Consider the following 20,960-nt stretch of genomic DNA (forward strand, 5'->3'; position numbering starts at 1 on the left):
AGGATGACTATAAACTAGGATGTACACTGAAATAAATTCTTGTCTTTTTTCTTTATGTCAGAATCTAATTGTCTGTTTACAAGATTATCAGTAAGCACCTCCATAGTGTAAATATTAAAACTAAAGCATATTATAGGCTTTAAATGAATAAATATATATGGAGTACCTAGTTTGAAAAAAGTACCAATATATATCTTTCTGCTGGCTAAGGAGATCATAATACATAAAGCTAGTGCAGGATCACAACAAGTATATTTAAGCTCTCATTAGGTATGAAAAAAATATTTTTATTTAGAAAAGGGTTCTATCCTATTAAAATAAATGATCTGCAGTTTGGCAGGTGGATATTGCACACCCAAGTAAGGGGTATATTTACTAAAGTGCCGGTTTTTACAACCAGAGTCTAGGGGGTAAATTTACTAAAGTGAGAGTTTTTAGAAGTAAGTTTTAAAAGTGATGTTGCACATAGCAACCAATCAGATTCTACTTAACATGTAACTAGCACCTTCTAGAATATAATAGCTAGAATCTGATCACTTTTAAAAGTCACTTCTAAAAACTCTCACTTTAGTAAATTTACCCCCTAGCTATTATCTTCTAGAAGGTGCTACCTAAATGATAAGTAGAATCTGATTGGTTGCTTTGGGCAACATCTGCACTTCTAAACCTGCACTTTAGTAAATATACCCCTAAGAATGAGAGATACAGGGGAGAGCTTTGTGACCTTAATACCTATTCTCATGAAGGGGCCTATCTATGAAACTAAAAATCTTGGTCAATCAATCGAAAGAGCCGTTTTCAGAGGATTGCCAGAAATTAGTATTTATGAAAGGGGAACCACAGCAAATAACATTGATTTTCCTCTCCTGATGCTACCAATTCCTACAATAGCTCTCCATACCCTACAGAATCCAATTAAAAACTTCTCACTGTCAACTACAAAGCCTGCAAACAGTGGCCCTGATTCAGAGCCGGACAGTCTGACAGAGCGCTCGCTCTGAATCAGGGCCGTCCCTCTTAGTTTTTAGAGCGGCAACACGCCCCCTTTGTAGCGAGACCCATAGCGACAGCTTGCCCGTCGCTATCCGGGTCTCGCGCATGCGCATGACGGAGCCGGCTCCCTCGTGTGCATGCGCACTGGGCCAACATCGACTCGCTTGCCCGCGCTCAGCGCTCTCGAGCGGGTCTGAATTAGGCCCAGTCTTCCCACCTTTACAAGTCTGGCGTCATCTCACACACTCCGACCCTCTCCATTGTGCAACCGAATATATAAAATATGTACTGTATATAAAATCTGTCACATAGCAGCTGCTGTAGGACAAAAGATGGGTACACACAGGCAGATATATTGGCCGATTCATCGATCGGCCATTATATCAGGTGCCCGTCGGCCAGTGTGTACCAGCGATTTGTCTGTGAACGACGTCATCCACCGACATATTGCGTCGAACGGAGCTGCACAGCTGAAGGACAGATATATCTGCAGACATATATGTCCATTGGCAAGTGTGTACTGGCGATCAGCCAATCGCCCGCACAGATGCAAAGGCAGCCGCGCCTCCGCCCCCCGGCCATCGGGACCCGCGGCTGCCTGGAAGATGATGATCGTTCAGTGTACAGATATATCTGCAGACCACTCGATCTGCAGATATATCTGCTAGGTGTGTACCCACTTTAAGAGTACAAGCATGCCCTACTGTTTTTGGAAGGGTATTCAAGAACTTGTAGCCCCAAGATATCTAAAGTGGCATGAGTACCCTAAACCCTTAGTAGAATAATCTAAATGAACTATTAAAGGGAAGCTATAGTGCTTAGCAGTAAGATTTAAGTTCACTATTAGTCCAGGCATCGGCTGATTTATATGCTCATTTTTACGATATCGTTATCGTTCATATCGTGCATTTTTATCGTACCGTGTGTACGCACCAGTACAGTTTGTCATTGATCTGTTTATTTGTAAACCCTGGCAAGAAAGTGTCCTCTGCCAACCTCCATCACTCAAGTATGATTATGCACAGGGGCACCCCTGTTCTCAGACTCTACCCCAAACCCATCAAAGAGCTTATCTGAAAAAAATAAATAAAAAAACCCTACCTACATCTAATTTGATGCTATAATAAACAGAGAGCGAAGGCGACAGAGGGCGTGAGTGTGATTGTGTGATAAAGAATTTACACTGTTAGCTCCCCTGGGGGCAGAGACTGATGTGAATAATTTAAAACATTCTCTTTAAAGTGCAACATAAAATGTTGGAGCTAAAGTATAATAAAAATATTTCTGGTGATGGATGGTACTAAAATGCTTTCTTCTTGTGCACAGTTTTTATTGGCCTTTCATATACATAGTGCACAGCTGTCAACTGTCCCTAGTTTTAGGCAACAGTGCCAGGTTTTCAAGACTTGTCCTGGTTTTAGGTATTGCCCAACTGCGCAGGTCCCTCCATTTTCATCTACAACTGCAGCCCCAATAAGTGCAGTCTTAATTTGCATGCTAAATGCAATTATCACAATTCATTCTTATTGTCAGGGCTGTATAAGCTCATAATTATTAAGAAGTTTGAAAATGCAGATAAATGATAAAAGGTTTCTATGGGGGCTGTTGTGCTGCCGGATTTACCGATCTCCGGAACACGATTGCAAAGCATTCTAGAGCTCGGCTCTGATAGGACAATGCCACATCCAGGAGTTATCCTATAGTAGCCTTGGGCTACTGATTTGCAAATCAATAGCTCATATGCTTCTTTTCTGCCCCCCAGTGACAAATGTGTTGGCTGCACAAGTGCATTGGCTCCTGGGTATCCGAACCAGGAAGCAATGTGATAACGTTACGCTATCACACTGCTTCCAGCTCTTTGCCAGGACTGGCTCTTATTGGAGTCTGGGCCTGATTCAGAGCCGGACGCTCTGACCAGAGCGCTCGCTCTGAATAAGGGCCCTCCTACCTCAACTTGGAGCGGCCTCTTGGACGCTCGCATAGCTGTGGGCGAGCGTCCATGATGATGGTCGCGATGGTCAAGACCATCGAGGCCATCGGGCTTGCGACGAGAACCTGCGGTAGGGTCTCGCTGCCGCAAGCCCAGGAGTGATTTTGGCTCTATCAGAGCCAAAAGCACTCCCAGTGACATCACTAGTGATGTCAGTGGGGCCGGACCCAGACGGTAGGCGTTCCCATGGGAACGCCTCCGTCTGGCAGCCACGCACCCGGCACGCCCACCAAAGGGGGTGTGCTGTCACTCACCATCGACAGCACGCCCCCTTTGGTGCGAGACCCAGAGCGACAGCTACCCCGTCGCTCGCCGGGTCTCGCGCATGCGCACGACGGAGCTCCCTCCGTCGTGCGCATGCGCATTTGGGTAGCATCGACCCGAACTTATACAGCCGAATAGTAATTATAATTGTATAATGTACAGCTGAATCAATAGTTACATTTAGTATGCAAAATAAGACTGTATTTATTGGGGGTGCATTTGCGAATAAAAATGGTGGGACTGCGGCAGATATTGGCTGCGATCCCTTCATAGTACATCTGGGGCATACTTAATATTTGCGGGTACCCCTCCCCCCTGGAAATAATTAATGACAAATAGGCCTATTCATAACCAAGTTCTGTAAACATACCAGGTTGGTGATTAAACATTGTGTGTTTAGATGCATTTGCCCAGTATCAATATGTCCCTGAAATTGAATTGACGAAGTTGGCGTCTATGAAACTGACAAAAGACACAAATGATTACACACACGGCTGATAATACTACACTACAATAAAATGCACAAAGCGTACACTGTTATATTGTTTTCAACAACCTAAAGGACAATTTTAGGAAACAATTGATGAGTTTATCCATACGGATCTGCTCATAAGAGAGGGTACAGGGGAAATGTCCGAAACCGTGATCTGTTTGGTGCTACAAATTCATCATGAAGTGGATATGTACACTGAAGTTCCAAAAGTCCTGGGATAGCAGTATGCAAAGGCAATGGTAGGTGGTGTCACCATACTGTGATGTCTTGAAAATGCCCAGACCTGCATCAGTTGTAATCTGACATCTTGTGAGTCAATTTTAAACACTGGCTAGGCTGTTCATGGCAAGGCAATGTGAAGTATTGGAGATCGAACGGGACATAATAGTGGCTGCCTGACAGGTGGGACATTCCATTACCGAAGATGTGCGAACATTCAACTTTTCTCAATCTACAGTGTCACATGTGTACCAGGAATACCTCATGGAAGGCATTACCACCCACCGTGGTCAGAGCAATGACCGACCATAGATGCTTAATAATAGCGACCAGCGGCATCTGGTAACAGACAGCGACACTGGCTCAAATCACGTTCACATTCAATGCATGAGGTACCAGCAGGGCAGTGCAGCATTTTTCAGCTTCCATGGGATATGGGAGCAGAATACCCATCAGAGTGCCCCTATTAGCACTATGACACCGACACAGCGCCTCACCTGGGCTTGTGACGTTGCTAATTGCACCCTAGAGAAATCAAGTGGCGTGGTCCGGTTTTAGTTGTTTAAGGCTGAAGGTAGGTTTTGCGTGTGGCACAGACCTCATGCGGCCATGGCTGCCAGCTGTCAACAAGACGCTGTGAAGGCTGGTGGTGGTTCCATATTGGTGTGGCGTGTGTTCACGTGGCAAGGGTTGGTCCGCCTGAACATGTCATTGACTGGTAACCAATATGTTGCATTGCTTGATGATCATTTGCAGCACTTCATGGACTCCATATACCCCTACAACAATGGAATATTCCAGCAGGAAAATGCACCATGTCACCGGTCCCCAGTTGTCAGGATTTGGTTCGAGGAGCATTTTGGAGAGTTCACACGAATTATGAGGCCACATGGACCCAATCACGCATTTATGTGGCGGAGCGGTCCATTCGCACCCAAGATCCTGTACCTACAATTAACAGAAAGCAGAGGGAAGCTATCCAGACGGCATGGGTCACCATCTCTCCAGAGGTCTATCGTCCACATGTGGATATGATGCCAAGTCGAATTGCTGCATTTCACAGGGCTAGAGGGGGTTCTACACAATACTATGCATCTATCCCATGACTTGTCAGTTCAGTGTATATTATGCCCCCTATGTCCCTATGTCATGTTATTGGTAATTTAATGTATCTAACCTCTCATGGTAGATATACCGATATACCATTTTGGGGTAATTATATGAAGATATATTGTTAGTAGTTAGAGAGCATCCCTTTTTTGTCCCAGGTATATATGTAAAACCAATCCTAGCTCGTCATGTGGGGCATACATTAAGATATGGTATAGTAATATAAACTCCTCAATATAATGTAGTTGTATAGAACCCCGCCTTGCATATCATATAGTGTTTAGTTAAAAAGAGCCCATTCTGTCATCCTATATCATAGAGAGTAGCTGTGCAGGCCCCCTCATGTCATACAGATGGCATTTGTCAAGTCCTGTACTCTGTATTGTGTATAAAACCCCATGACATATATTAGGGGTTGGTACTGGATGCCGGCGCTCGGGATCCCACCATTCAAAATCTTAACGCCGGCATCCCAACAAAGTTAGGATACCGACACCTGTCGGTAGGTACCCTAACCCTTTTCCTACCTCTACCCCTCCCCGATGCCTAAAACGAACCTAACCCCCTAGTCAGGGGTGCATCTAGGGATCCGAGCGCCCCTGGCAAGGTAATGGACTGGCGCCCCCATCATTTCAGGAAGTGCCCCCAGTAGTAGTCCACCCTATGCAGTGCCCCCAGTAGTAGTCCCCTCTATGCAGTGCCCCCAGTAGTAGTCCACCCTATGCAGTGCCCCCAGCAGTAGTCATCCTATACAGTGTTCCCAGTAGTAGTCCCCCTATACAGTGCCCCCAGTAGTAGTCCCCCCAATACAGTGCCTCCAGTAGCGGCCACCCCCCCCATAACGTGTCCCCAGTAGCAGCCCCCACAATACAGGGCCCCCCAGTAGCAGCCATCCCCCCATAACGTGCCCCCAGTAGCGGCCCCCACAATACAGTGCCCCCAGTAGCGGCCATCCCCCCCAACGTGCCCCCAGTAGCAGCCCCCACAATACAGTGCCCCCAGTAGCGGCCATCCCCCCCAACATGCTTCCAGCAGTGGCCCCCACAATACAGTGCCCCCAGTAGCATCCATCCCCCCATAACGTGACCCCAGTAGAGGCCACTCCCTATACAGTGCCCCCGAGTAGCCACGCTCTGCCCCCCTGTGCTGTGCTAGAAAAAAAACCACAGAAAAAAAAAGCAACTTACCTGATCCCCGCTGCTGTCGATGACCGCCGCTGTCCACTCCTCCAGGCCCGCTCTCGCTCTGCACTATGGGATGGTAGAGACGTCTCTCCCATCACCCGCTGCGGAGGGAGCCGGAAGACGGAGCTCATGAGTGAGCTCCAGCCGGCTCTCTCTGTGGACGACGCAGCAGCCAGTGAGAGTCTGTCTGACTCTCATTGGCTGGCTGCTATAACAAACAGACAGCCGCCACTGGCGGCTGTGTGTTTGTAACTGTGTAGGGCAGACCGCTCTCACTGCGGTCTGCCTTACACTTGGGGCACGGGGGACTAGTTCCAGCCCCTGGGGTAGTCCACCCATTGGCTGCTGGTGGCACTACCGGCCGGCGCCCCCCCCTTTGGCCGGCACCCCTGGCGAGTGCCATCCTTGCCAATGGGTAGATACGCCCCTGTCCCTAGTGCCTAAACCTTACCTCCCCCTCCCCACACCCTAAAACTAACCCTCCCCCCTAGTGCCTAACACTAACCCCTAACCCCGCTACTTACCTTTCGGGATGCCGGCGCCAGGATCCTGACAGGTGTTGGAATTCTTGCGCCGGTATTCTAAGCGCCAGCATCCCATGTGTCGGGATATTGACAGGATCCCTATATTAGGATATTAGGAATAGTTGAAAAAGTTACCTCATATGATATAAAGATTATCTGTGTAGCAGCATCATGTCAGGTAGTGGGGGGCTGCACAGCAGCACTAAATCAGGTAGTGGGAGGCTGCGTAGAAGCACCATGTCAGGTAGTGGGGGGCTGCATAGAAGCACCATGTCAGGTAGTGGGGGCTGTATAGCAGCACCATGTCAGGTAGTGGGGGCTGCATAGAAGCACCATGTCAGGTAGTGGGGGTTTGCGTAGAAGCACCATGTCAGGTAGTGGGGAGCTGCATAGAAGCACCATGTCAGGTAGTGGGGGCTGTATAGCAGCACCATGTCAGGTAGTGGGGGCTGCATAGAAGCACCATGTCAGGTAGTGGGGGCTGCATAGAAGCACCACATCAGGTAGTGGGGGGCTGCGTGTAGAAGCACCATGTCAGGTAGTGGGGAGCTGCGTACAAGCACCATGTCAGTTAGTGGGGGCTGCATAGAAGCACCATGTCAGGTAGTGAGGGCTGCATAGAAGCACCATGTCAGGTAGTGGGGGCTGCATAGAAGCACCATGTCAGGTAGTGGGGGCTGCATAGAAGCACCATGTCAGGTAGTGGGGGGCTGTCTAGAAGCACCATGTCAGGTAGTGGGGGGCTGCGTAGAAGCACAGTCAGGTAGTGGGGATCTGCGTAGAAGCACCATGTCAGGTAGTGGGGAGCGGCGTAGACGCAACATGTCAGGTAGTGGGGGTTGCATAGAAGCAACATGTCAGGTAGTGGGGGCTGCGTAGCAGCACCATGTCAGGTAGTGGGGAGTGGCGTAGAAGCACCATGTCAGGTAGTGGGGGGCTGCGTAGCAGCACTATGACAGGTAGTGGGGGGCTGCGTAGCAGCACCATGTCAGGTAGTGGGGGCTGCGTACAAGCAACTTGTCAGGTAGTGAGGAGCGGCGTAGAAGCAACATGTCAGGTAGTGGGGGCTGCGTAGAAGCACCATGTCAGGTAGTGGGGGGCTGCGTAGAAGCACCATGTCAGGTAGTGGGGGCTGCGTAGAAGCACCATGTCAGGTAGTGAGGGCTGCGTAGAAGCACCATGTCAGGTAGTGGGGGCTGCGTAGAAGCACCATGTCAGGTAGTGGGGGGCTGTGTAGAAGCACCATGTCAGGTAGTGGGGGGCTGCGTAGAAGCACAGTCAGGTAGTGGGGATCTGCGTAGAAGCACCATGTCAGGTAGTGGGGGGCTGCGTAGCAGCACCATGTCAGGTAGTGAGGGGCTGCGTAGAAGCACCATGTCAGGTAGTGGGGAGCTGCGTAGAAGCACCATGTCAGGTAGTGGGAGCTGCGTAGAAGCACCATGTCAGGTAGTGGGGGGCTGCGTAGAAGCACCATGTCAGGTAGCGGGGAGCTGCGTAGCAGCACCATGTCAGGTAGCGGGGGGCTGCGTAGCAGCTCCATGTCAGGTAGCGGGGAGCTGCGTAGAAGCACCATGTCAGGTAGTGGGGGCTGCGTAGCAGCACCATGTCAGGTAGTGGGGGGCTGCGTAGAAGCACCATGTCAGGTAGCGGGGAGCTGCCGTAGAAGCACCATGTCAGGTAGCGGGGAGCTGTGTAGAAGCACTGTCAGGTAGTGGGGGGCTGCGTAGCAGCACCATGTCAGGTAGTGGGGGCTGTGTACAAGCAACATGTCAGGTAGTGGGGAGCGGCGTAGAAGCAACATGTCAGGTAGTGGGGAGCGGCGTAGAAGCAACATGTCAGGTAGTGGGGGCTGCATAGAAGCACCATGTCAGGTAGTGGGGGGCTGCGTAGAAGCACCATGTCAGGTAGTGGGGGGCTGCGTAGAAGCACCATGTCAGGTAGTGGGGGGCTGCGTAGCAGCACCATGTCAGGTAGTGGGGAGCTGCGTAGAAGCACCATGTCAGGTAGTGGGGGGCTACGTAGCAGCACCATGTCAGGTAGTGGGGAGCTGTGTAGAAGCACCATGTCAGGTAGTGGGGGGCTGCGTAGAAGCACCATGTCAGGTAGTGGGGGGCTGCGTAGCAGCACCATGTCAGGTAGTGGGGGCTGCATAGAAGCACCGTGTCAGGTAGTGGGGGCCTGCGTAGAAGCACTGTGTCAGGTAGTGGGGGCTGTGTAGCAGCACCCTGTCATGTAGTGGGGAGCTGCGTAGAAGCACCATGTCAGGTAGTGGGGGGCTGCCTAGCAGCACCATGTCAGGTAGTGGGGAGCTGCGTAGAAGCACCATGTCAGGTAGTGGGGGGCTGCGTAGCAGCACCATGTCAGGTAGTGGGGAGCTGCGTAGAAGCACCATGTCAGGAAGTGGGGGGCTGCGTAGAAGCACTGTCAGGTAGTGGGGGGCTGCGTAGAAGCACCATGTCAGGTAGTGGGGAGCTGCTGTAGAAGCACCATGTCAGGTAGTGGGGGGCTGCGTAGAAGCACAATGTCAGGTAGTGGGGAGCGGCTGTAGAAGCACCATGTCAGGTAGTGGGGGGCTGCGTAGAAGCACCATGGGCCTGATTCAGAGCCGGACGCAACTAGCGCTCGCTCGTCCAGAAAATAGGGGTGGCTATTCAAATGAACAGTTCGCTGTTTGCGGTCTGTTCACGCCTCTAGGTCTGAACGAGCGTACAAAACTTGCGGTCGTTTTTTGGGAAACTACGCCCCCTGGCCGCTCGCATCCTACGTCATGTCCGCTATTTATTAGATTAATCGAGTACATCGACCAGGGTATGAGCTGCTCGCTATTCTTGTGGTTGGTTTTTGCTACCACAATTTTGCGAGCAGTTCTGGCTATAAAATAACCCAGTGACGTGGTCAATGACGCTGCTGTTTTAATTATGCACACCCATAAAACGCCCGTTTTGACCTTTAAGCACGCCTGCGTTCGGATCTCCACTCCCCGTTTTCAAGCACCTTCCCCTGTTACCACCCACATACGCCTCTTTCTGTCACTCAAATTATCAGGCATTCGCTATTTTGCGAGCACATGAATTTCGACCGCACTGACTGCTTCGTGCATGCGTATAACGATCCGTACGCATGCGCAGTTGGACAAACATCGCTCGGAGCGAACGAGCGGCCGCTTACAAGTGGCTCTGAATCAGGTCCCATGTCAGGTAGTGGGGGGCTGCGTAGAAGCACCATGTCAGGTAGTGGGGGGCCACCATGCCAGGTAGTGGGGGGCTGCGTAGAAGCACCATGTCAGGTAGTGGGGGGCTGCGTAGAAGTACCATGTCAGGTAGTTGAGGGCTGCGTAGAAGTACCATGTCAGATAGTTTAAAAGCCCTAAGTAGAATCACTTATCTACAATAATGGGTCTCCAGTTACCGTTGGCCACAGGGAAGATAAAATGTAGGGGCTCCCCTGTATCAATAGTAAGGGTAATGGGCGGAGGCATCCTGTCCGGGTGAGTCCGGGTATTCGGGTAGTGTCCTGTTGTATAACAGCGTCTGTGAGCAGCTGCCCGGTGACCGGCGCTATTACACAGAGCCTCGCCCCCTCCATATACATCGCTGATGAGTACTATATAGTAGTATAGAGTCCCCTCCCCGCCATGTTACAGTAAGGAGCTGTGTGTGCAGGCAGTGACAGTGTTACACAGAGGGGACCAGGACAGGAGCGCTCGGTAGCTGCAGGTCTGTCCCCCGTGTTCCCCTCCCTGGGAGGAGCTGCAGACGCAGGAAACCCCGCTCCGTCCTAACTTCTATTCATTGATGGGCGAGAAGCGGATGTAAGAGCTGAGAGGAGCGGATAACAGGGGACCCAGTCTGACACCGGAGACCCCGAGCAGTCACCCAGAGCTTCCCCCGGATTCCAGAGCAGTCACTGGACATGTTCAACAGGAGCTCCTGGAGGAGACATTCCGCCAGATCCGTGAGTCTGGGAGAAACTGTATCATGGGTAGTGGGGTAACTGTGCCATGGGTAGTGGGGTAACTGTCTGTGTACCATGGGTAGTGGGGTAACTATGTGCCATGGGGAGAGGGGTAACTGTGCACCTTGGGTAATGGGATAACTGTGTACCATGGGTAGTGGGGTAACTGTGTGCGATGGGGAGAAGGGTAACTGTGTACCATGGGGAGGTGTGTACTGTTTACCAGAAGGAGAAGGGTAACTGTGTACCATGGAGAGTGGGGTAACAGTGTACAATGGTATAACTGTGCCATGGGGAGAGGGGTAACTGTGTACCATGGGCAGTGGGGTAACTGTGTATCTTGGGGAGGGGGTAACTGTGTGATAGGAGTGGGTGGTAACTGTGTAACAAGGGTGGTTAGAGGGGAAACTGTGTGATTTGGGGAAGTGGGTTAACTGTGTACCATGGAGAGTGGGGTAACAGTGTACAATGGTGTAACTGTGCCATGGGGAGAGGGGTAACTGTATCTTGGGGAGGGGGTAACTGTGTGATAGGAGTGGGTGGTAACTGTGTAACATGGGTGGTTAGAGGGGAAACTGTGATTTGGGGAAGTGAGTTAACTGTGTACCATGGGGTGGGATAACTGTATCATTGGGAGTGGGGTAAACGTGTACCATGGGGAGATGGGTAACTGTACCATGGGGAGGGGGCAACTGTGATATGGGTGCTGTTGTGTAACATGTGGAGAGGGCTAACTATCTGACATGGGGAAGTGGGCTGCTGTGTAACATGGGGAAGTGGGTAATTATATCATGGGGATAGGGGTAACTCTGTAACCTTATAAGGGGGCAATTGTGTAACATGGGGAAGGGGGGTAACTGTGTAACATGGAGAGTGGGGTAACAGTGTACAATGGTGTAACTGTGCCATGGGGAGAGGGGTAACTGTATCTTGGGGAGGGGGTAACTGTGTGATAGGAGTGGGTGGTAACTGTGTAACATGGGTGGTTAGAGGGGAAACTGTGATTTGGGGAAGTGAGTTAACTGTGTACCATGGGGTGGGATAACTGTATCATTGGGAGTGGGGTAAACGTGTACCATGGGGAGATGGGTAACTGTACCATGGGGAGGGGGCAACTGTGATATGGGTGCTGTTGTGTAACATGTGGAGAGGGCTAACTATCTGACATGGGGAAGTGGGCTGCTGTGTAACATGGGGAAGTGGGTAATTATATCATGGGGATAGGGGTAACTCTGTAACCTTATAAGGGGGCAATTGTGTAACATGGGGAAGGGGGGTAACTGTGTAACATGGGGAAGTTGGTCACTGTGTAACGTAGGGAAGGGGGCTAATTGTGTAGCATGTGGAAGTGGGTAACTGTATAATATGGGTAGGGGGGCTGCAACCTAAAAAGATTTCCCATTATCAATAACCAGCTCCAGCTTACTACACATTGATCCTGCCACTGCTGTAATTAGATTGTAGCTGCAGAAACGTGAGTGGATGCAACCACGAGCTAAGCTGCTGCAGAACATTGTACCTGCCTCACATGTCCATCACAGGCAACCTGTGTTTGCTAGCTGTTACAGAACCATGTCCCAGCACTCTTTTGCAGGCTCTGGCATGCTGAGACCTGTAGTTCCACTACAGTTGACCAGTCAAATTATCCCTAGACAAAATACAATGATTGACAGTAGTACTTTCCAAGAAGTTCTGCAACAACTTATTCTTGTCCTTCAAGCTCTGACATCCAGCTACTGTGACCATAGAATTACCTGCTCATCATCACTTGTCACGCTTTAACTCCATGTAAATCCTGCTAGTTAATTCTCAGAGAGTATCAGACAATCACCCATGATCCAGGCAGTGTGAGAGAGCTGGGAGCTGCACCTGACTCCTGCTATAATGTCATTAGCTCAGAGTACAATACCCTTCTTCAATAATTCAACTGCTTCATTCAATATGCCATACGGATGTCCTTTCCATTCAGACCTATTGTAAATAACCCAACTGCTGCTACTTTATGTAGCATACACACAGATATTTCCTATATTATAAGTTTAAATGCGCTGTTTGTCATCGAAAAGTATTATCATGTCATTAAAAATGTAAAACAATAAATGAAATCAGTTCTATAGTGCTGTTGACAGAGTAGATAATTAGGGGAATATTTACTAAAGTGAGAGTTTTTAGAGGTGGAGATGTTGCCCATAGCATATTTACATTACATTGACCTTAAATAAATTGATTTGGTGCTGGACCACCATCCTGAGGCACCCCTGCAAGTGTCCTGAGGCACCCCAGGGTACTACGGCGCACAGTTTGGGAACCACTGCCCTAGTCTAATTTGCACTATGGGGCATATTCAATTAAAGGCGAAAAGTCCCGTACTTTTCGCATTCAGGTCTTTTCGCCGACCTTGCGGGTTTTCAATGTGGAAAAGTATCACGCGCGTGCCCGCTTTTCCCCGTATTCAATTAGAAATCAGCTATAACGGGAGCTGACGAAATTGTAATATGCGAAAAGTACTGTCAGATTTGGGGAAATCAGCCTGACACCCCCCAATAGATGCACTGACATTGGGGATCACTCTAGATACCCCCGAAAAGCCCTGCTGAAATGCTCTCAATAGCTGTTAATTAGCGTCTTTGCAGAAGTGGTGAAGTATAGCATTTAGAACGTTTTCTTGTTGAAAATAAGTAGTCCCAGTAAATTTGGGGTACCTGAAAATGGGTGCTTGCATATTTTTAAGTTGCTAAAGTGAACTTTTAAAAATCGTTAAAAATCCACCTGCTGCAAGCACCTGCAAACTTAAAAATACTTGGGGCATACTTGGGGACCCCCCTGGAGTCTATTTCACTAGTGTTTATGTTTGTCCCCCAACTTTGAACTTTTTTGCCCCCAAAATGAAAGTACTTTTTTGCGGTGATCTAAAGACTTTTTAAAACATTTTTTGACGCAGTTTACCTTTGGGGGACTGTCCCAAGGGTGCAGGGGGTTCCTGCTGCTTTGCACCCCAAAACACCAATTCTGACCTTTTTATTTCAACACCTATACATTTTTTCACAAGTCCCATTGCATTGAGTTTCCGCACCGGCGAAAAGTATTTGGAATTGAATACGGAGGAAACTTTTCGCATGGCGAAATTACGTCACTCACGATACTTTTCCGCAGAAACAGACTTATTGCTGCTAATTGAATAAGGACCTATGGGGGGTCATTCAGACCCGTTCGCGAGCAAAGGACGCTCGCAAACGGGTCGATGTCCTCCACTGCGCATGCGCACGACGGAGGGAGCTCTGTCGTGCGCATGCGCGAGACCCGGACTGCGACAGCCAAGCTGTCGCTCCGGGTCTCGCACCAAAGGGGGCGTGCTGTTGATGTTGATTGACAGCACGCCCCCTTCGGTGGGCGTGCCGGGGGCGTGCCTGCCAGACGGAGGCGTTCCCATGGGAACGCCTACCGTCTGGTGCCGGCCCCACTGACATCACTAGTGATGTCAGTGGGAGTGATTTTGGCTCTGATAGAGCCAAAATCACTCCAGGGCTTGCGGCAGCGAGACCCTACTGCAGGGTCTCCGTCGCAAGCCCGATGGTAGCGATGGTCAAGACCATCGCGACCATCATCATGGACGCTCGCATATGCTGTGGGTGGTCACCCACAGCTATGCGAGCGTCCAAGAGGACTCCAAGAGGAGGGCCCTGATTCAGAGCGAGCGCTCTGGTCAGAGTGTTCAGCTCTGAATCAGGCCCTATATCCGATAGATTACCAAGAGTTTGGAAATGTGCACAATATTAGTAGAGAACATTTTAAAACATAACATATTAAAAAGGTATAAACTGCTTCTCTACTTGGCTAATGGCTACACTACTGTTTAATTATGCCCCATTGAAATGCTTATGTTCACAGATCACAGTTTGTTGATCGTTATGTATTTACTTGTATTTATTTATGTCACTGGATGGTTTTGGTGCATAAGCATCCAAATTTGTATTTGTGCATCATGGTAGCCAATACGGTCTTTGCAAAAGGGTCTGATTATTGGTAGTCTGTGAAATATCTGTACAATGAAGGCTTCTTATACTAATATGAAAGTGTAATAGGATCAGCACATATCTATCATTCAGTGTGAAAAACTGGAACTCACTGTAAAGTCTATTATGCTAATAGAATGGGGTGTTCTCTGACAAAGTCGAAAAACAGAAAAAATCAAAGAGCTTAATAAATATTAATTTCATACACTGGATATACAGGAAGTTGCTGACGTTTAGGAGTGAATTGATGGCCTTTACTTTTGTCTAGTTTTTAAACTAGCACGCTATATTCATTGTAACCCTACAGTATGAAAGTGGCTCTGTGCTTCCATAGAAAGCTAGGTATAAGACACCTATTTAGTTTGAAATTCACATTTCAATGAATAAATGGTCTGATTTAGAAAAGACACCTGTCAAACTCACAGATGGAGATATGATTTGATGGAACGTGTAAGAATTTAATATATCTGGTTGTGTTCTGTTCAGTTACTTGCATTATTAAAGGATCTGTACACTAAAATTACTGTAATTCATTGGTTTGTGCTAGCACTTTTGCAACTTTTACTAAATACACTGTATATCATTCTGGCTTCATTCATGTGTCTCTATATCAATGCATTTATGTTAGCATGCAAAGCTGGATATTTTCACTACACTTGGATATGACCTAGATCTGCATTATATATAATAGTAAGCAGTGACCCCTTTGTGCATTATTGAACTACACTAAGAGCAACTTAAGGTACAGAACATCAACATATATATGATGGGTGCAGGATGTGTGGTGCACACGGGCCCCTGGGTCAAGGGGGCCCCCCACTGTACACCCTGTGCTCATATAATTATACTTACACTCTGGAGTCCCGCATCGGTCGACGCTGCTGACAGAAATCACTGGGAAAAGAGAGCAATGGCCATTTTCACCTCATATGCCCATTCAGTGCCTCTCAGTTCTCCCCAAATGGTCCTTCAGTGTCCTCCAGTCCTCCCCAGGTGCCACTCAACATGCCCCTTCATAGCCCCACAAAGTAACTTGACAGACCTGTGTGCAACTTTCCAGCAGAGAGGGAGAGTAAAACGCTGGTCACCAGTGAGGGAACATGAAGGCTGCTGGTACAGGGAAGTAGCGGTGCGATCAGCAGAGTTATAGGGGCAAAGGGTCACCTTCTGCAGTCAGAAATGTATCCACAACACTTTCTCATAGAAGTCCTTGGGGCTGTCTCCCTGCCATGTCCCCACGCGTGGCGTGATGTTACCCAGGGACATTACTAGAGTGGTGTGACCAGTGCCATGGCACAGGGCACCGCAGTGCAGGGGGTACTGTTTGGGCCTGTCAGTTTTCCTGGTCATTATCATTCTCACTTGTAGTTTCCTCTTGTTTTATCCCCAGCATCTCTTGGCCTCCCCTATCTCTTCCCTGGCACTTCCCCAGGAGGCCATGGCCCTTTTTTGGGTGTACTATCTTATGCCCCTATTTTCAAAATGGGGGGGGCACCAATGCTCTCTCTGCAACAGAACATCAGAAAGTCTAGTTACGGCTCTGATGTTACCGGTTTGGTGTAGGGAAGGTCATCGACCATTGATGGTTACAAACCATCAATGGCTGCACACGAATGGCCGATGGTTTTACCTTCGATGGCGGAGATACAGATGGTTTCCGGTCATTAATGGTAGAGGTATCCTTGATGGTTTTATTATCAGCCAGTGCCGCGGTTGCACCCCCGGCTCAGAATCTGGCGGCTTACAAACACAACACATAGTGACAGAAGACAGTGCCTGTGCTGGGACGGATGGCCGCCACCCCACCCTAGTTCTCTATTTCTAGCTGGTTACTTGACAGGCTCAGCTGTACATCAGCATCCCTGCCCCGCCCACTTTCCCTATATTCATAGGCGGGCAAGACGTCAACTTGCGTCGCTCCGCCTCTGTGGGCATGTGGTCAGCTTCAGGGATGAGGAGTTGATGACTCTGTGTCTCTCCTCTCTCCTCCTGTCAACTGTTAGTATTTCGGGCAGCGCAAGCTGTTCCCCGGCTGACGTTGCGCATGTGCAAGCCTTCAATGGAGGGAAAAATTGATGGCGCGCCATGGCATAGTATTCTATCATTGATGGTTCCATCAGTTTTTTTCTCCATCGATGGAGAGCACACCGATGGCCATACTAAGTCTATTGTCTCGAGCTGGGGGTTGGGCTTGTGCCTGCGTATACCTGCCTCGCACAGCATCGGAGGAAGAGTTTAGAACAGCGCTAATTATCCAATAAGCGTGGCGCTCCCTAAAAGGCCAGGGCACTTTTTACCATTCACAAAATGGGCAGGGTACGATGTCGTGCAAGAACGCTCTGTACAAGGACATTGCTAAAGGCCAAGTAATTAAAAAATTCAAGTTATATTACAATCTGCGCATGCGTATGAGTTGCAATGCGCGTGCGCGAACCAGCCATTGCGATGGGAAAGTGCTCGCCCGTAGCCCGCAGTCGGGCCGCTATTTTGAGTGGCAGATAGTGCCATTTGTGTGACAGGGGAAGGTGCTTGAAACGGGGTTGTGGATGTGCGAATGCAGGCGTGCCTGACCGTCAGAACGGCGTTTAATGGGTGTGCATAATTAGCAAAGTAGCGTCATTACACACGTGACTGGGTTGTATTTTAGCCAGAACTGCTCGCAATCTTGTGGTGGGAAAAGGCTACCACAAGCGCTGCGAGCAGCTCCGATGGCTCTCGATGTTCCCGATTAATCCTACGAATGCCGGAAATGACGTGTGTTGCGAGTGGCAAAAGGGCGTCTTTATACAGGTGCGAGCGCATAGTGCGGCCGCTCGCTATTACTTAGTGGGCAGCTTTACGCAACGCAGTGCGAGCACATGATTTAAATAGCCGGCCCCTTTTAGCCAGCGATCGAACGCAAATGGCGTCCGGGTCTGAATCAGGCCCTAAGTGTATGGATAGAGATCAGTGCGCACAGCTATGTACTAATTTACGCATTTATTTACCATGCTAGTTAAGTAGGAGAATATGTGGCCAAGTTACATGAGTAAGCGCCTGGTACTCTTTAATTATTGCTGGTTGGCGATAAGTTATCTATCGTATGTGACACCATGGAGAGGGCAAAACTCTTGTTTTACCTTCTAATTTTTTACTATTTATGTCAGATGAACAAATACACTTGTAGGCTGCTGAAATGCAAATTTGATTTCAGGTTTCTGTATGGCAGAGCTTTCTCAGCCACTGATGAATGGGTTAATTATTTCACCTACTTATACTTCTTCCATTGTGAGAAGAACAATATTTTACAATTAAAAGGAGACTTCTCTTATCCCCCTCAGCTGAATCCCGATATTAGACTGTATAGCCTTGAAATAACATAGCAACGCCCAGTTACAGATATACTGTAGGGACTCAGAGCTTGGCAGACGGACAATAGACACAAATGATTAATCTTTACACTCATTAACATAGTTTTATAGTATTTTGGTTTAACCTTTTTGTGTATTAACATGATGCGCAGTCAGGGGCGTATCTAGAATGGGTGCGGGGAACACGGGCCCCTGGGTCCACACCCTGCACCCGTAATATTACTTACCTCTCCGGAGTCCCACATCGGCGCGGGGGTCTGGAGCTGTAAAACGACTGGAAAATGGCCGCGGCGTCCATTTTCCCGTCGTTTGCGCATGTGCAGTACAGGGAAAATGGCTGTGGCGGCCATTTTCCCGGTGACCTGTGTATACATTATAGACTCTGGGCACACTCTAGTGCCCAGAGTCTATAACTCCGGCGCTGGCCGTGCACAGCTCAGTGCGCTGCCGGCCGCCGGGCAGAGAGGAGGGGGGCCGTGTCGGAGACTGCACACGGGCCCCCTCCTCTCTAGAAATGCCCCTGTGCACAGTGCTGGGGAGCTATTTTGCTGAAAAAGTCGCAGGACATAGGCATACTGTAGTTTTTGTGCTTTGGAGCTGATTCCGACCTGCTAGCTATGATGCGAATGCTCGTAGCTGGGCGATATATGCAATCTGCGTATGCATCACAATGCGCGTCCGCAGACCAGTGCTAGAGATCGGGATGCGTTCGCTCGCTGCGTATAGACTGCTCAGTAGAGTGAGTGACAGGAGAAGCCGTTTGTGGGTGGTGACTGGGGCTGGCCACTGGAAATGGGGGAGTGGAGGAATGAACGCAGGCGTGCCTTAGCGTCTCAACTCCGTTTCAGAGGCGTGCATAATTAAAAGGTAGCGTCATAGTACACTTCACTTGATGGGATTTCATTCTGAAGTGATCGCAATGCTTGCGGCAGGATATAGTCAACCTCAAGCGCTGCGATCACATCCGATGGTGCTCGATGTACCAATGTTTTCATGCACTTCAAGGAGATGACGTGCGCAAGTGGACGTTTTATGAATGGCTGGTGGGAGTCTGCATACACTAAGTGATCGCACGCCAAGACATAGTGGGCGTGCTAATGCCTTGCCGTGCGATCGCCCGGCCTTGCTGGGTGTGCGCTGGATTTGCATACGCAGGGTGCGAGCAAACGCATCTAGCGAGCGGGGCTGAACAAGCTCCTTTGTTCCAACTGTGGGCATAGTCAAACTACAATGAATTTGCCCTTGGCATTTTGAGGGTATGCACCCTTAGGGCCTGATTCAAAGTTAGGAGCAAGTAAAAAAATGGTGCAATTTGCACCTTGGCAAAACCATGTTGTACTACAGGAGGGACAGATTTAAAATTGCAGAAAGCTTTATATTTGGGAAGGGAGCGTCCTTGCTTAATTGTAAATTTTCATGGACTGACAAAACTGCCCAGCAAATTTTAGTATAAAAACAAAGCTGCCCAGTATTTATCGGCTATATATAAAAGCGATTTCCCTCCGTGCAAAAATCTGCATTTTGCACCCCTTGTGTTGCAACATTACTGCAACATTACTGATTTTTTTGTCCCTTTTTTTAATTTAGTCCTAAAGCTAGATGCACACTACACGATGGTGTCACCCGATGTAATGATAAATCGAGCCATCCATACACACAGCGCGATGCAGTGTAAGATGGTGCATTGTATTGTTCCATGTCCCACCTGTGATCACGCACGGTCAGGCGTACACACTATGCGATCCGCGCGAACATGATATATCGTTCCCATCTGTGTCGGAGCAATATATCGTGCAATGGATCGCATAGTGTTAACTCTGAACAGGCATGGGGTTACTAAACTTGGTCCTCAAGGCACCCTAAAGGTCGGTACACACTAGCTTCATAGAAAACAACAATGCATTTAATTATTACAGTGATATTGTTGTAGCTTGTAAATAAAATTTAAGCACAGGTACATTTCACTGATAATTACTGGCTCCAAGGAGGTACATGCAGTAGAGGAGCAAAAGATACTGTATAGCAGGGCCGCAACTAGGGGGGGGGGGCTGGAGGTGCACGCTTCCCTTGCAACGCCGCGGTAGCCGGAGGCTGGAGTTCTCTCCTGTACTCCAGCTTCCGTCTCTCCCCAGTGCCCGGGCACTATGGGAGAGATGTCATGACGTCCCTCCCATTGTTCTGAGGAGCAGCCAGGCGGACTGGACGGCGGCGGACGCAGGAGCAGGGTTTAAGGTAAGTTATTGTTTTTTTTTTCATTTTGTGTATGTGTAAAAAGTGGCACTACAGGGGCATTACTATAAGGGCACTATAGGGGCATTACTATACGGGCATTACAGGGGCATTACTATGAGGGCACTACAGGGGCATTACCATATGGGCACTACAGGGGCATTACTATGGGGGCATTACCATATGGGCACTACAGGGGCATTATTATGGGGGCACTAGTACAGGGGCATTACTATATGGGCACTACTACAGGGGCATTACCTCAGGGGGCATTACTATAGGTGTACTGCTGAAGGGGACATTACTATGGGGGGATTACCGGGGGGGGCGTCAAATTACTGTCTTGCCCTGGGTGGCAAAAATCTTAGTTTCGTCCCTGTGTATAGGCAGGGCTGCTGTGTGATTGTCTGGCAGGGCTGGGCGGGAGTCGATCGGATTTGCCATAGCGTAGACACCGTGGGTGGAACCACAGGGAAGCATGTCAAGTGAGGAGGTCACTTCCTCCTAGTTTACTCAGCAGTACTGCAGCTAGGTGAGCTACCAAAATTAAGACTGCAAGCTACCGGTAGCTCGCAAGCTACCGGTAGCTCGCAAGCTACAGGTTGGAGACCACTGCATTAGACGATATGTTGTTCGA

At 49.1% G+C, this 20,960-nt stretch overlaps 1 protein-coding gene across 1 annotated transcript in view; it reads left to right on the plus strand.

The window, feature by feature from the left end:
* The first annotated feature begins 10,358 nt into the window (after positions 1 to 10,358).
* Positions 10,359 to 20,960, plus strand: part of PRICKLE2 (prickle planar cell polarity protein 2) — a 318,781-nt gene continuing 308,179 nt past the window's right edge. Inside the window, exon 1 of the mRNA XM_088473394.1 lies at positions 10,359 to 10,731. Within this exon, the coding sequence (XP_088329520.1) occupies positions 10,690 to 10,731 (42 nt within the window). The 5' untranslated portion in view covers positions 10,359 to 10,689. The remainder of the gene's footprint in view (positions 10,732 to 20,960) is intronic.

This window comes from Taudactylus pleione, unplaced genomic scaffold, assembly GCF_031769625.1.
Source record: "Taudactylus pleione unplaced genomic scaffold, aTauple2 ptg000135l, whole genome shotgun sequence".
In the NCBI taxonomy this organism is placed as follows: Eukaryota; Metazoa; Chordata; class Amphibia; order Anura; family Myobatrachidae; genus Taudactylus; species Taudactylus pleione.